Here is a 16701-nt window from a genome sequence, read left to right as displayed (position 1 = left end):
AATCGCTCGACTTGTTTCACTCCGTACCGAGGAGTGATCAGAAGCTTGCGTTTATGGTGACGGACCGACATGTCGAGCGCTTTTCGACTTAAAATATGTGAGTGACCCGTTCGTAAATATTTAAATAGAATTTGACTAATTATGCATACAATTTGATGTTTAAGTTGTCTAGGATGCATCGTGGCTGCATCCTACACTATGCATTTAAGGTTTATGTAAGATAAAATAAACTCACGTTCACTCCCCCCAATCAGCTTATACATATGCCCGACAATCGGCAACCTCCCCTCAAACGTCGGCACCAACGCTGCCAGCTCCAAATACCTCCGCCTCCTCTTCTGCACTAAATATAACATCAACACGGAACAAGCCAGCAGGGCCCCGACCACGACTATTGATAACATGTTTGAGACAAGCTTGGATGTTTACTGGACGATTTTGGCGAGTTTTCCTTATATATGGATGTAAAATTGAACAGATATTGTGCATTTGCGTAACAGGTTTTGTGAGGAAAATGTACTAAAATTTATTATAAAAAAGTTACTTTTTTAGGGTTTCGCAGTCACCTAGAAACCCTTATAGTTTCGCCATCTCTGTCTGTCTGTCCGAGGCTTTGCTCCGTGATCGTTAGTGCGAGAAAAGTGCAATTTGGCATGCATACATAAATCATGCAGTGCGACAGAACGGTTGAATACCACACACAAAAAAGAATATTTTTTAGGGTACTTACCTCCTAATACAAAATGTTTTTTTTTTATTTTTTTTTTGCTTTGTCACAATAGTGTGATACTGAACCCTCAAAGCGCGAGTCTGCTTCACACTTGGTCGGTTTTTTATCGATAACCTTGACTAAAGGAACCCTGACTTTATTCCTACCAGTTTAGCATTAATGCGTAGGTATTCTGTGTCATGTTTAGGATAAAGTGTTATACCTACGTTTATTTGTACAGTCAGCAACAAATGGATAGTGACGGCCAAATTGGCTACATAAACTTAAAGTGTACCTATTCATCCTTACTTGTCCTATCATGTAAACATTGTAAACAAACACTTCTCGAAGACATTATCACACTTTTCTCTGGAATTACACAATAATCATCACTTAAAATATTGTTGTATACAAAGAAACTAACAAAGTATTGAAATCAAAATAACCACTGAAATAGTAGTTTATGTGACTGCTATATGTATAATGAAAGGCATTATACGAGTGTGGGTTTAAGAAACGAACGCAGTGAGTTTCTTAAAAGGATCACACGTGTGTTTTAATACGTATTTATGTACAGTTACATACACTACTTTATCTACACACATATTATATACTTTCTATGATATATTCACTAACCTCATATCTCAGCCGACGTGGGGCATCGTTGCTGCCTCTGGTGGAACTCGCAGATATGAGAGGTAGCGTCTCCGAAATATCGTTATCGCTCCTTTTACACGAAACTTTTGTTTTAAGTTTGTTTAAAAACAAATTAATTTTATACTTAAAACTAATTAAAAGATAAACAGTACGTCAAAAAACATACTGAATTGACGTTTCGTATCGATAACTGTTTTAATATCTATGGATACTAGAATAGAGACCCACTTGAGTTTTGAAAGCTGTTCCAAATTTAAACTCATAACCTTACAAAAATCTATAATGTAAAAACATTAAAGTACAGATTTTACCTACTGCCACAGATAAGAAAGTTCTCATAGTAAAATTGGTTGTAATAATGCTGGTCATTTCCTACGGTTTCTGAACGCATTATAGAGCACTAATGATATGTGCGTAGATAAAATATAATTTCTAATAAGATTTTCATCAATAATCGCAGTAACGAACGGATCACCTCAAAACATCTGACATTACGATATGAATCGTATTGTTGGAATGTCACTTTGACGTCACTTTTGTTTACTAGATAAGACACGTAAGGATAAATACACTTTATATATGCTTTGTTATATTAAAATAGGTTCAGATACCTAATATTCCAAAATCGGACAGCTCCGACATCTATTTACGAGGTAATCTTGATAGTTTATTATTTATTATACAGATAACGGTACAGTAACTTTGTGTGATATAATAATAAAAACAATTGGATTTTCCTCGTCATTGCTTTTAGTAAAAACAGGTTTGCAAAACGTAAGCAAAATATCGAATGTTCTGTCATAAATAACTGACGACCGGTCTGGCCTATAGTCTGTATCCTTAGGTATTAAATATAAGTAAACAAAATCTACCCTCAAATGGCTCCTTAAGCCAGTTGAGGGTAGATGAAAACATTACACGATCAAATAATGTAGGTTAAAGTCAGGTCGTTCAGTGACATATCCAGGCGGTTTTGTATTGGGTCGGTTAACCAATAAATGTTATAACTACCCGAAAATGTACAAATTATTTGTTTATTTTTATTTAAATACCTAAAGATACAGAGTATAGGTAGTGACCCTGCCTATGAAGCCGATGGTCCTGGGTTCGAATCCCGTTAGAGGTATTTATTTGTGTGATGAGCACAGATATTTGTTTCTGAGTTATGGATGTTTTCCATGTATTTAAGTATTTGTATATTATATATATCGTTGTCTGAGTACCCACAGCACAAGCCGTCTTGAGCTTACCGTAGGACTTAGTCAATTTGTGTAAGAATGTCCCTATAATAGTTATTTATTTATTTATAACTCGTTTGGTGCCATCGTACCGTACACTTTGTAGGTTTTTTTATGATATAGAGGCAAACGAGCAGACGAACCGTCTGTTGGCAAGCAGTTACACCCATGAACAACTGGGCTATAACCGCAAAAATCGAAGTTTGCTAATTGCGGGCGTCAGCTTTCTCTGTCACTCTAATATCGCGTTCATTGGAGTACAAGAGAAAGATCCCCGCAATTTTTCGAATTTTGGTTTTCGCGGTAGACCCTCTGGAACTGGAACACCAGAGGAGTTACATTTGCGATGCTGGCCTTAAAGAGTACAGTCTTTTCTTGAAGGTTATCTTCTTCTTCTTCCTCGGTCCCTCATTGCTGAGGATCGCGACCATGTATGCTACGTCTCCACAGTGTGCGATCATAAGCCATATGAGTCACGCTCTGCATGTTGCCGCCAACCACCCTCTTCACAACATCAGACCATCTCGTGGGCGCTTTTCCTCGCGCTCGCTTGCCCGAGGTATTTGGCCCAAGATAATCTGCCTTTCTAGGTCATGCATCATCATCATGCATGCATGGTCATGAAGGTCAGTCCAGAAATACCTCGGGCAACCGTCCATTTCACAGTTTAGGGCCGATACAGACGGACTGCAACCCGACTGCAATTTGCATAGGAACTGCACGCTAACTGCAACTTCGGCGTGCAGTTCCCATACAAGTTGCAGTACCTAGGCAGTTTCCGGAGAAATGCACAAATTACACACAAAAACTTTTATCAAGGAAATTGACAATAGGGTATTTGACTACTTAGTCAAATCAGTTTCTTTTTTCGAACTGTCAAAACGATTTTGCTACTATGGAATTTATACGAAACAGTAGCATGTGACATCACAATCAAATTACCTACTCTTTAGTAGTTTTATACGGGTTTTAAAATAGAAATTGTGTCTAAAACTAACTGCTGTCTACGTTTTTCTATTAATCTTCTGGTGCTTTATTTCATGCATGGTGTAAAATAATTTATTTTAAATACCTACAGTCTAATACTCTATTATATCGTCAACGCTGCAATAGGAACAGCAACCGCAGCCGCCATTCGGATGTAACCTTAACAGTAACAAACACAGTTTTTTTATCCATTATTTGCAAGTCAGCTTTTCTTTTTTTGTGTAGACGTCATAAAAACGTAGTTTCGGGGCGTGGATTTGAATGAGGAAAAAGGTGTGACCAAAAACCGGTACATGTCTCTTAAATTTATGCGGAATAGAGTGATATACGCAGTTGGAAATAAGTGTTATATTTAATATACTACATTATTATTGTTAAATCTTACATGACGTCTTTAAAAATATTTTTTTAGTTCGTTTTCCATAAATATTGTTTGGTAGATAAAGTTCCCAATTCTGTACCTACGTTATAAGCGCAATGTCACCGTATGTCCTAAACAGTCTTCTATATACCATTGAGTTACAAGGTCCACAAACCAGCACAATTTTATTTTAAAAAATTCGACAACCAAATAAAAATCGACCCTTGTCTATGCTAATTCTGCGTCTGCACTTTAAGTCCCCGTAGGTTCGTGTTCTTCTCTCAGTCTCACTTAGCGTAAGCGTGAGCGAGATGAATGTGCAAGCTCGGGACCGTGGATATCATGGTTTTTAATTTTAATTTGTTGTAAGTTTCACAAAAATAAATTATCGATGAGTTCCCTCAAAAATAAAATTGTGCACATTCAGTTTTTAGCTTTTGTGCATAAATGGTAACAATTTTTAAAATGTGCGTCTTGACTCTTGACCTATGTTCTTAATCTTTTTCTATCGTGCGAAAGTCAAGAATGCAGGATTCGAATCGATGAAATCACTAGAGAAAATCCTGAAGATTGCTAATTAAATTTTTGGCAACCGTATTGTGATCTAAAAAAGCGGTAGGATTTTTCAAAAACTTCGCTCTCAGAACCTATCAACATACGACATATTAACGATGACGCAACAAAGTGTAAAGTTCCGCAATACCTCATATCTTACATTAATGGGGACACTGCCACACTTTGTCATTTCAAAGTCTCTGTAGAGTCAGCTTGCTCCGACTCCATTTATTTCGTTGGTTTGTAAACTTACTTTTGCGAACATTTTAAAACGGGTTCCGCGGCTCCCACTAAGCCTCCCCAAAGATATGATATCCAAGAGCTTTTCCTAGATAGATTTACTTCCCAGGATACCTACACAAAACCATCATAACAACATGGGCGAAGAAGAAATGTCAACTCTATGATTATCGGCGTAAGAGTGATTTTAGAAGTGTAACTAAGACTAGTAGTAGTTTTTGTAAGCGAGGCGTAAAATACTACTTCGTTAGAACTGTCCAAGTCGTCAGCTATAAAATACTGAGCTATGCGATATTCCACAGACTTTGAAGTTTTAAACTTCGTATGTCATCAGATTTTTACGAACCACCATATTTTACGATGCGATCATTTGTTTTATCTAAAAGAGATAAAAACGAATGAGACGTTGGAAATCAGAACAAAAGAAGATCAACGGGAAAAACGATAACGAGTACATTTTACGACATTGAAAGATAAATCCATATTGGATTTTAACTGTAGTTAAAATACATTTTTTTCACGCCATGCACGAAATAAAGTGCTTGAAAGTTATTGGTAAAATACAATTAATTACGTTCAAAACATCGGAAATAACTGCAAAAAACTAGGTAACTTGACCGACGTCACTTATACTAGTACCTATGTGTCTCATCTGTCATCTCATAAACTCCATATAATATCACCATGTTACAATACATATTTATAATGTTTCTAGCTGGCAACATTGCAAACGCTACATAATAATTCAACGCATGTCGCGTTACATTATGTTTTCAACGACGCCTTTTAGCGTCGTCCCGGGTCAATTTACATGAGCTTTGTACCTTAATGGCATTTATTAGTTCAGACAGATGATGTTAGACACAGTGTACCTTTGTAAACAGTAGGGGAAATCTTGTTTAATCCTTGTGTATTCGGGCATGCTCGGAGCGTGTGCTAAGGCGTTACAATTACTTTTAATAATGACTCGGTTCCGTGTAGGTGATAACCTTAAATCATCGTATTAAAATTGCATGGCTGTAGTTGCTAATTAAAATAAGAAAAATTAAATCAGTGATAATGTGACACGGCACTTTGCATGAATGATTCAGTTTAACGTTTTTAGGATTGTCTCGAATATAGTATAGTTTTGTTTTATGGCAAGGAAGTCATTGATGTAGCAACAAAACAAATGACAACCATTTGGCCAATTAGAAAGTAATTAAATCTGATGGTGTTGCTACTTCAAATTAAATCCTAAATTGATGGAATAATATTAAATAAATATTTAAATCAAGACTTAATATATAAATACAAAAAAGGTTGAAATATATTTAAATAATTAAATATGATTTTTTTTTTTTTTTTTTTTAATTTATTTAGAAAAACAAACAGCCTTTTACAAATAAGTCTTACAAAAATTATTAAAAATAGGCCTAAAGTTTCATATATTACTAGGTTGACTATTACAATAAAGGTAGTAGGTTACTTAATTATAAATTACCCGAAGGTACGAGTATAGTTGTGAATACTACACGCAAATAAAATAAGAAAACAATGCAAAATATAACTAAAAATATTATGTAAACCTGTGTTGTGTACAATAAAGTGATTACTACTACTACTACTATAACTAAAAACAAATTTTTCAATTACTAGAAAACAAAATATGCCGAACTTTGTTCTTGAAAACGGACAAACTATGAATAAAAATGTCTATATCATTAAGCGATTCATTATACATATTACAAGTGCGCCTAAAGAAAGAATTTTTAGCATACTGTGTGCCACAGGAAGAAATAGAAAAGGTAGGTTTAGAACGTGAGTGGTACCGAGAAATTTTGAAGGAAATGTTTTCTAATAGTGGGTTGGAATCTATATGATTTCTAATAATTTTAAATAAGAATAAAATATCTAGATATGCTCTTCTTTTTTCCAAAGGAGGAAGACTATGTCTAGCTGCTGACGAAAGATAGTCACAGTTATAGCGGCCGGTTCTATAATCAAGGGACTTACAGAAAATTTTCTGAATCCTTTCAAGTCGAGACTTATGAATACCGAAATGTGGGCTCCAAACAACACTGCCAAACTCCAAAATACTACGGACGAAAGAGTAATACAAGACTTTTAACGTGAACGTACTTTTGAATGGTTTACTTAAACGCAAGATCATGCCTAACTTTTTATATGCTCTCGTCACAATATTATCTATATGTTCATTAAAGGAGAGTTTAGCGTCCAGAGTAATCCCTAAATCTCGAATCGACGACACACGTGAGACACTGCTACCAGCTAGTTTATAATCAAAAGTGATAGGATTATTTTTACGGGAAAACGTGATAGTATAGCATTTCTCAGCGTTTAGAATTAAATGATTTCGCTGACAATAGTCCTCAAATTGTGACAAATCGGATTGTAACGCAACACAATCATCATAATTTCTAATAGTCTTATATATTTTAGTATCGTCTGCGTAAAGAATGTGGGAAGAAGACTGAAAAATAGTATCAATATCATTCACATACAAAACAAATAGAAAAGGTCCCAGGTGCGAGCCCTGGGGAACTCCTGAGGGAATGGGTAGAAACTTTGACCTATAGCCCTTGAGTGCAACCGCCTGACTTCTATTACTAATGTAGGACTTTAACCACCTAAAAAGGTCACCGTGTATACCGATCCTGAAAAGCTTCTGAAGTAAAATAGAATGATCTATTTTATCGAAGCATTTAGAGAAATCGGTATACACGGCGTCAACTTGATAACCGGCATCCAAAGCATTAATAATATGGTCGGTATAAGTGACTAAGTTAGTGTCGACGCTTCTACCTTTGAAAAAACCATGTTGGTGCACAGAGATGTGTCGCGAGACTACAGAAGTAATTTCATTAGTCACAATTTTTTCAAAAATCTTAGCGAATACACAAAGTTTCGATATTGGTCGGTTGATTTATTTATATATGTCGAACTTACATATAAAATTATTCCATGGATTTCATTAGTTACTGTTATTTTGATTGTGTTATCCCAGGGACAGTTAGGCTTGAGATCATTTCCTGGTTAGCTTTCGCCCTGGATGGGCAACTTTTACATAGAAGAGTGAAGCGATAAACATCATGCTCTGGTAGCATCGATCCGAGTTTTGGTTAGGCAGCAGCCGCTGCATCCATGAGCTAGGAAGCTCAGATAGTAGTTATTTTGCCATCAACAGTAAGTAGAATGTAATGGTGTCTACAGGTTTATTTCCTTTGTTGAATCCTTGTCCCTGCATATTTGACCATTCGTTTTGTTTCCAGTCTGCTGGTGAAACAATGTGGTTGGGTGGGTTAGTCAGAGCTGTGAGATGAATCCACTCTAGGAATTTCCAGCTGGTAAGAAACTCAGAACATAATAATGTCCCTTGAAAGGTTAAGATACCACATGTTTCTAGTTGTTAATGTTGAAATGTTTCTTTCAGCTGACTGGGTGTTATGTTATGTTATGTTACGTTACTATTATGTTACTGCTATCTGGTGAACAGTTCGCCATGAGCAGTTCGTCTTTCTGCTGGATGGAGGAGATGTCATCTCCAAACTGAAGCCTTGGTCTTTCTGCGGTGCTCCGTGTTGTTGGGTCAGTTGCCTGCTGCTGCATTTGGCTCCGGCACAGCGGAGGATGACACCACGGGCTTGAACTGGCGGTAACATTTGTTATGAGGTTGGTGTACCTTTTCCTTCCATCCTAGAAGCATTCATTAAGATTTAAATTTGAAAATTTAGTATAAATCGTATGTGATGGCAAATGATAATTTAGGGACTAACAAACTTAGATAGGTCTGCTTGCAAATCATTGTGGAACCATTATTGGCACGACCCAGCTCTATCGTCTGACATTATAAATATAAGGTGCTTAATGCTAGCTTAATAAATGATTTACTTGTAGGACAACTTCCCCAGTGTGAGAATAGAAATAAATTATGTGTCACAAAACTAACTTTTCATTTTGACATCCTTTAGGAACAACTGAATAGTTGATGGAAATAAAAGTTAAGCACCTGTTTGAGCTTTTGGTAAGATTTAGATTGGTTAATTTAGTAACTTTAATTGTCCGTGGGTTTCCTCTGGGCAAAGCCCCTGCCGGGCGAGGAATACTCACGTGACAATTTGAAATGAAATGTTAGTTTGGTGACACATCATTTATTTCTATTCTCACAGTGGGGAAGTTGTCCTACAAGTAAATCATTTATTAAGCTAGCATTAAGCACCTTATATTTATAATGTCAGACGATAGAGCTGGGTCGTGCCAATAATGGTTCTACAATGATTTACAAGCAGACCTATCTAAGTTTGTTAGTCCCTAAGTTATCATTTGCCATCACATACGATTTATACTAAATTTTCAAATTTAAATCTTAATGAATGCTTCTAGGATGGAAGGAAAAGGTACACCAACCTCATAACAAATGTTACCACCAGTTCAAGCCCGTGGTGTCATCCTCCGCTGTGCCGGAGCCAAATGCAGCAGCAGGCAACTGACCCAACAACACGGAGCACCGCAGAAAGACCAAGGCTTCAGTTTGGAGATGACATCTCCTCCATCCAGCAGAAAGACGAAATGCTCATGGCGAACTGTTCACCAGATAGCAGTAACATAATAGTAACGTAACATAACATAACATAACACCCAGTCAGCTGAAAGAAACATTTCAACATTAACAACTAGAAACATGTGGTATCTTAACCTTTTAAGGGACATTATTATGTTCTGAGTTTCTTACCAGCTGGAAATTCCTAGAGTGGATTCATCTCACAGCTCTGACTAACCCACCCAACCACATTGTTTCACCAGCAGACTGGAAACAAAACGAATGGTCAAATATGCAGGGACAAGAATTCAACAAAGGAAATAAACCTGTAGACACCATTACATTCTACTTACTGTTGATGGCAAAATAACTACTATCTGAGCTTCCTAGCTCATGGATGCAGCGGCTGCTGCCTAACCAAAACTCGGATCGATGCTACCAGAGCATGATGTTTATCGCTTCACTCTTCTATGTAAAAGTTGCCCATCCAGGGCGAAAGCTAACCAGGAAATGATCTCAAGCCTAACTGTCCCTGGGATAACACAATCAAAATAACAGTAACTAATGAAATCCATGGAATAATTTTATATGTAAGTTCGACATATATAAATAAATCATATTTAATTATTTAAATATATTTCAACCTTTTTTGTATTTATATATTAAGTCTTGATTTAAATATTAATTTAATATTATTCCATCAATTTAGGATTTAATTTGAAGTAGCAACACCATCAGATTTAATTAGTTTCTAATTGGCCAAATGGTTGTCATTTGTTTTGTTGCTACATCAATGACTTCCTTGCCATAAAACAAAACTATACTATATTCGAGACAATCCTAAAAACGTTAAACTGAATCATTCATGCAAAGTGCCGTGTCACAATAAGTTAAAGGCGAGCTCGAGCGATGTTTCAGTTTGTACAAAAATGATTTCATACTCGTATGTCCGGCTGTTATCCTCTATAGTTTTCAAACCAAACCTCGTGAAATTTTATGAGTAGTTTCGATAAAAGTACTTATATATTTTTTGTCATAGTTCAAAATGAAGGTTAGGATTGCGAGGTCTTCAGCTCACATAAAGACATAGACATGGACATCCTTTATTGGTAATGATAAAGTACAGGTCACAACTTACATATTATTCAATTATTATAACTAAGACATAACACTAACACTATTATTTACAGTCAGCTGTAGAGAAAAGTCAAAGCCCCCCCCCTCCTGCATAGAAATTTGTAAGCAAAGCTAGCACCTTTGCTTACAAATTTCTACCACTAACTGACTGACTGTATGTACCTATACTGTTTTCCTGATACAAAAACTGCCAATAGCATTCGCGTCGACCTTAGTAATTATTCTTGGTACATCATTTACTCTTGTTCTTCCGTTAATATGGTTTCTTACCGTACCGTACTGTTTCATAAAGCGTTACTGTGACTAAAGCTGCCAATAACATTACTCGTCGGTCTCGGTACTGTACATTATTTACTCTCACATTGCTTTTTTGCCATTTTATGGACCATTAGATATGACAGTAAGATGCCCGTGGACCAAACAAATGAAGGTAGCTCTTCACTTTCACTTAGGTAGTAGGCAAAGAGTAAAGAAAGTATGTAGTAGGTATTAGAAATAGAAATATTCATTTGCCACAATACGTTACAATTAGGTCTCGAAAATGTGAAAACAAGATATTTAGTAATAAATATAATGTATTAATGTATTTTTTTTTTAACAAATAAGGGTTCCCCCACATATGTCGACGCGCATTCGGCAAAATCCGATAAGTAGGTAAAAGCTTTATGTCTGCGCAATAAACCCGAAAAAGACGTCGTTCGGCTCGGCTCGCATACGACTTTTTCGCTCTTATTGCGCAGACATAAGGCTTTTTCCTATCGGATTTTGCCGAATGCACGTCGATATATCTGGGGAGACCCTTAGTACCAGAAAACAAGACGAAACGTTTAACAACAACACAACGGGTGCTAGCGACCCGCCCGGTTTCGCACGGGTTAACAAATTATGCACCTAAACCTTCCTTAAGAATCACTTTATTGAAAGGTGAAAACCGCATGAAAATCCGTGCAGTACTTTTTGAGTTCATCGCAAACATACAAACAAACACACAACAGACAAACGCGGCGGGGGACTTTGTTTTATAAGGTGTAGTGATCACGGCACTGTCACACTTCGCCGCTGCCAAATTGATGCAAAGTTGACAGAGTCCTTCTTAGCTAAGTTTGCGCCATCTAATAAACTCCCAAGACAGGTTGGTCGTCGTGACCCGAAAAGATTAAATTAGTCAGGTAAGCGCCCCAGACCGGCACTTAAGGCTTAGGGGTGATTGCGGACACCTGGGGCGAAACGGCACCGTTTACATTTGTTTATGGGCGTTTGTTGTCCGGATTTCTGGGGGCTTAGGGTAATGGCCACTATGAACCCTTTTATGGAGGTCAGGAACTAGCATTGACAGAGGAGAAAGTAAATAAGTGTTTTGGGACCTAGAAGAGTGACAGTCGTTTAATAGAAAAGTACAAAGGAAACAACATTTAAGTTTTAGTTTTACTTTTCGATCGACGTTCATTGATATGATTCGTCTTTGCTACGACCTCCATATTAAGTCCCCTAACCCCTAAGTTATTTTGTTTATTATCCTCTGTTGTGGATATTTGAGACGAATTATGACAGGTTTTCCTGCTTAGAAATCTGTTGACTTAATATTTCATAAATAATATAAAAGTGGGGGCGAAAATTGATTATTGTTAATATACTAGTAACTATGTATTAGAGAATGGTAGATATTTTTCACGTACAGTCTGATCCATTACTTTTAATGTTGACTATACCATTATTTTATAACTAGAACTAAAAAACACCGGGTTTCTTGGGCGGTCTCTTGTTTGAGATGTAGGGTTTGGACCGGTGGTACTTTTCCTTTTTGATGTTGATATGTGCATTTTACAATAATTATGCCTTAGTTAAAGAATAACTAAATGATCTTTATATTTCCTGTAATCTTCTATATACCATCAAAAATTGTCAAGAGACAATAGCGACGTCAAGGCGTTTCAGTACCATTTTCCGCAAACTTCTCTTGTCAGGCCTGCGGTAGACCATGTCGGTCTCGACTCTCGCATCGGTCTTTTTAGCCATCAAAAACGGTCTCTCTGGTGTTACACCATAAATCGTTTGCAAATAGACGATCCCAATGATGACGATGACTTATATCGACCGGGATATGAACCGTGATTACCTTTTGTATTGTTTTCGAGCTCCCAACAAAAACAATAACAAAAGGTAGGTAATCACGGTTCATATCCCGGTCGATATAAGTCTAGTGAAACTAACCGTGAATTATTCAAAACTGTTATTGATGATGATGACTGCCAATAAAAATATGTTGATTGTCTATCTCGCGTGAATTCCAAATTAACTGATTGTCTGTAGGTACGGCTGTTATGCGTGGGAACCAGGGATGTTGCGGATGCAGATTTTTTGACATCCGCGGATGCGGATATTTAAAGCCTCACATCCGCGGATGCGGATGTCAAGATTAGGTACTTAAAAAACGTCAAATATTACATATTTAGTAATTTTTATTAAAAAAAAACGAAATGTGTAGTATTTGAGCAAGAATATAGGTGCGTTTTATTTAATAAACAGTAAACAGTAACATGGCCGACTTTTCTTTATAGGTAATCCAGACGATTTCTTTATAGGTAATGATGTTTGCGGATGATACTAATGTGGTAATAACTTCGGATAACATAAACGAACTTAAATTAAAACTAGAAAACGCATTGGCCAACTTCCATGAATGGTTTCTTGCCAATAGTCTTATATTAAATACTGAAAAAACTAGCATTGTCATATTCAAAACCAAAAACAATAACGACCTATTACCTGAGATAGTATTCAATAAGTCTAGAGTTAATACAACAGAAGTAGTAAAGTTTCTTGGAGTTTACATAGATGCTTTGCTAAATTGGAAAATAGAATTAGACGCAATTGAAAGTGTAGTAGGCTCAGCTTGTTACGCTCTAAAAACATTAAGAGAAGTTTTAACACTTGAGCAGCTAAGGCAAGTTTATTTTGCTCTTGTTTAATGGAAGCTGCGATATAGTATCAAATTTTGGGGCAATACGTATGACTACAATATCAAAACGGCTTTAAAAATTCAAAAAAGAGCAATTAGGGCAATAGTTAGGATACCACCATGGATATCATGTAGAGAGCACTTCATCCGATTGGGTATTCTAACCGTACCTAGCCTCTACATTTTGGTTTTGCTTTCGGATCTTGTGAAAAATCTGTCAAAGTATGAAACTAAAGAAGAAAGGGAAATCCGTCTGTGTTCAAGGAAAAAGAACCTTAAAACAACCATTAGTCCTAATCTTAAAGTAGTCCAGCGCTCTACGCAATATCAGGCTATTAAGGCATATAACAAACTTCCAATTCACCTAAAAATGATTACATCACACGCGGAATTTAAAACTAAATTAAGAAGTTTGCTGTTAGAAGGCTGTTTTTATAGTATTAATGAGATATTTCAAGGACATAGTTCATAAACCTATAACCTGTAATATTATATACTTTTTTATTATTATTATTTGATTTGCAATTATCCTTGGATTATAATTATGTAATTGACATCGTATATGCCATGATTTTTGATTTTTTTTTTGTTTTCCTAATTCATAATTATATTTCTTAAGATTCTGAATTGTATAAGTATTTCTATATTTCTTGACATTGTATCTCACTTTTTTGTCATTTTTAGTGATGGCTGTAATTTTTTTTTTTTTGTGTATAGCTTTTTGACATTTTAGTGACGTTTGTATTTTTTTTTTTTAGTGTATGTTCCTAATATAATATATTATACTGTACTGTATGACTACCTAATGTAAGTTAGCATGTAAAAACTTTTCAAACACAATACTGTATTGTTCATGAAATAAAGAATTGAATTGAATTGAATTACCTAGCACTTACGCCGCCGCTAAGACGTTCCTGTATCGACTTGGTCGATATCCGCATCCGCATAAGCTCCGCCAGGCGTGGCTCACTTCGCGATTTCATCGCGTTGCAACAGATAGCTACAAGTACATCCGTCCCACACCAATTTTACCACATAGCCATAAGCCGCGCGTGGCGCTGTCGCCACCTAGCGGTCATATCTGTCTTAATCGTAACAGACGCGTTTTGTTAGAGAGTGAATCTTCTGTACCTAGTACTATTATTTATTCTGTGGCTCCGCATCGATTTTATGCGGATGCGGATGCAGATGCGGATGTTGAAAATAATGCGGAAGTTCCGCGGTTGCGGATGCGGATGCGAATATTCGCCACACCCCTGGTGGGAACAATCAGCTCACAGCCTCGCATCATTAAGGTACAGCTAGCAGCGGGTTCTTGTTAGCGGAGCGCTGTAGTCTGAATTGATTTTAGAGAGACGTTTACAAGAAACGTGAACCGTACGAGGATACGGCAGAAAATATTAGATTTATTAGGTATAGGTAGTAGGTAGGTATAGGTATAGGTAGAATCATACTATCTTTGTCTTACACTTAGTACTAGCACCCAAAAGAAAAGGATGAGTAGGTATAGTTTTCCTGGTTCTTAAATTGGTTTGACCAACTATAGGTAGATAGAGTTAGACCAAGAAGTCTCCAGCGGTTTTGATAGCCCACGCAGTACAAGTGTTATTTACACGTCATAATTTCATAGAAGTTTGACGTTTAAAATGATACTTGCACTGCGTGGGCTATCAAAATCGCTGCAGACATTTCTCGGTCTGACTCTAATATCGGCTGTACACACTCTTCGAGAGCCTGTCGCCGAGAGTCTCGGCACCGCTTCGATCCAATCGGAGAACGAGACGAGAAGGGAGTAGCATGTACACACTTGTTCTCGGCCTGTCTGGGGGTCTCTCGACGAGTGTGGAGTGGACAGCCCGCATAAGGCAGGAATCGTACGTACGTCTACGCCGCGTATGGGTGACGTAGTATGGTTAGTACCAAGTCGTGTCGTTATCGTGCCAAATAAAAGTGTGTAATCATGCGGGCTGTCCCGACAGCACATTATGCCGTCACGTTTGTCTTGGTCGGAGCTGGATTCCGGGGCTACGTGACTGACGTGACCGAGTAGGTATAAATCTTCGAATCAGAGGGCATAGCGCGAAAATCGGAAATTACGTTATCAGAGAGCTTAGCACCAACCTCGATTTTTAGTGTACCGTACAAAACTTTGTTCACGGTACACTTATGGGATCACTTCGGTCTTGCAAAACAGTTAAATTTGGATTTTATTGGCCTCTATTGCTCTATTGGCCTCTATTCCAAACAAAGGCAGTTTGAAAGGGAATCTAAAGCTAATTTTTACGATACACACTTACAGGCGGAATACTATTTTTCAGTACTTGGGACTCAAATAAGAAAAACGGGATATCTATGTACCAGAGTAGTTAACTTTTATGATCTTTTCCACAGAAGTGACCTTTTTGTAAAATGTGTTTGATCCTCTGTCCTTGCAAAAAAATAATAAATTAATAATACTTAATCTATACTCTGTATCTTTAGGTATTTAAATAAATGTAAACAAACAATTTGTACATTTTCCGGTAGTTTTAACATTTATTGGTTAACCGACTAAATACAAAACCGCCTGGATCAGTCACTGAACGACCTGACTTTAACCTACATTATTTGACCATGTAATGTTTTCATCTATCCTCAAATGGCTCCTTAAGCCAGATTTTGTTTACTTTTATTTAAATAGGTACTTAAAGATACAGACTATGGTTTCCGTGTGATTTTTGCCTATGATTAAATCATGTAAAAGATGAATATAAAAACTAAAAAATTTCGTTACATGTATGTAGGTAGATTGCTGACACTATTATCTTTTTTGTGTTTTCTAAACATACTTGTTTGTTATCTTACTTATCTTGCATGGCGTCTGACGATCTATTGATCAAGCTTTAGGGGATTCCCTTAAGGCGACGGTAGCGGTGGGTAAAATTTCAGATTCTGTCAATTTACCCCATTTCACACACAAGCGCACTTCACGCACACTACCTCACTTTACTGGGACAGGTCAGTGACCCATCATGTTTTTTTAAGATTGGACTTTTAGTTTAGTATTGACCACTAGCCTCCTTTGAGGGTAAAAGCGTTTCATTGAAAGATGAAAGAGAAACAATGCATTTAATCTTGCTTTCCTTGTCTGTTCATGTCACACGTGACGTACTTACCTATTTAATTAATTTGATTGTTGACTGTTTTACTACCTAATATTGCTTGTCGAGATACGCGTTTTGTACAATTAAAGCGAATAAAACAAGATGTCATTAAGTCAGATGTAAAATGTTATTTACTACTCTATACGGTTTTTCATAAGGTGCAAAATCCATTCAA

General features: G+C 36.8%; 1 protein-coding gene across 1 annotated transcript in view; it reads right to left on the bottom strand.

Annotated features, from left to right (window-relative positions):
• Positions 1 to 383, bottom strand: part of LOC134801367 (cytochrome P450 4C1-like) — a 30363-nt gene extending 29980 nt beyond the window's left edge. The window contains exon 1 of the mRNA XM_063773907.1: positions 236 to 383. Coding sequence (XP_063629977.1) covers positions 236 to 356 — 121 coding nt within the window. The 5' untranslated portion in view covers positions 357 to 383. The remainder of the gene's footprint in view (positions 1 to 235) is intronic.
• Positions 384 to 16701: the final 16318 nt, after the last annotated feature.

This window comes from Cydia splendana, chromosome 21 (assembly GCF_910591565.1).
Source record: "Cydia splendana chromosome 21, ilCydSple1.2, whole genome shotgun sequence".
Classification (NCBI taxonomy): Eukaryota; Metazoa; Arthropoda; class Insecta; order Lepidoptera; family Tortricidae; genus Cydia; species Cydia splendana.
This window is presented reverse-complemented; position numbering and strand designations above follow the sequence as displayed.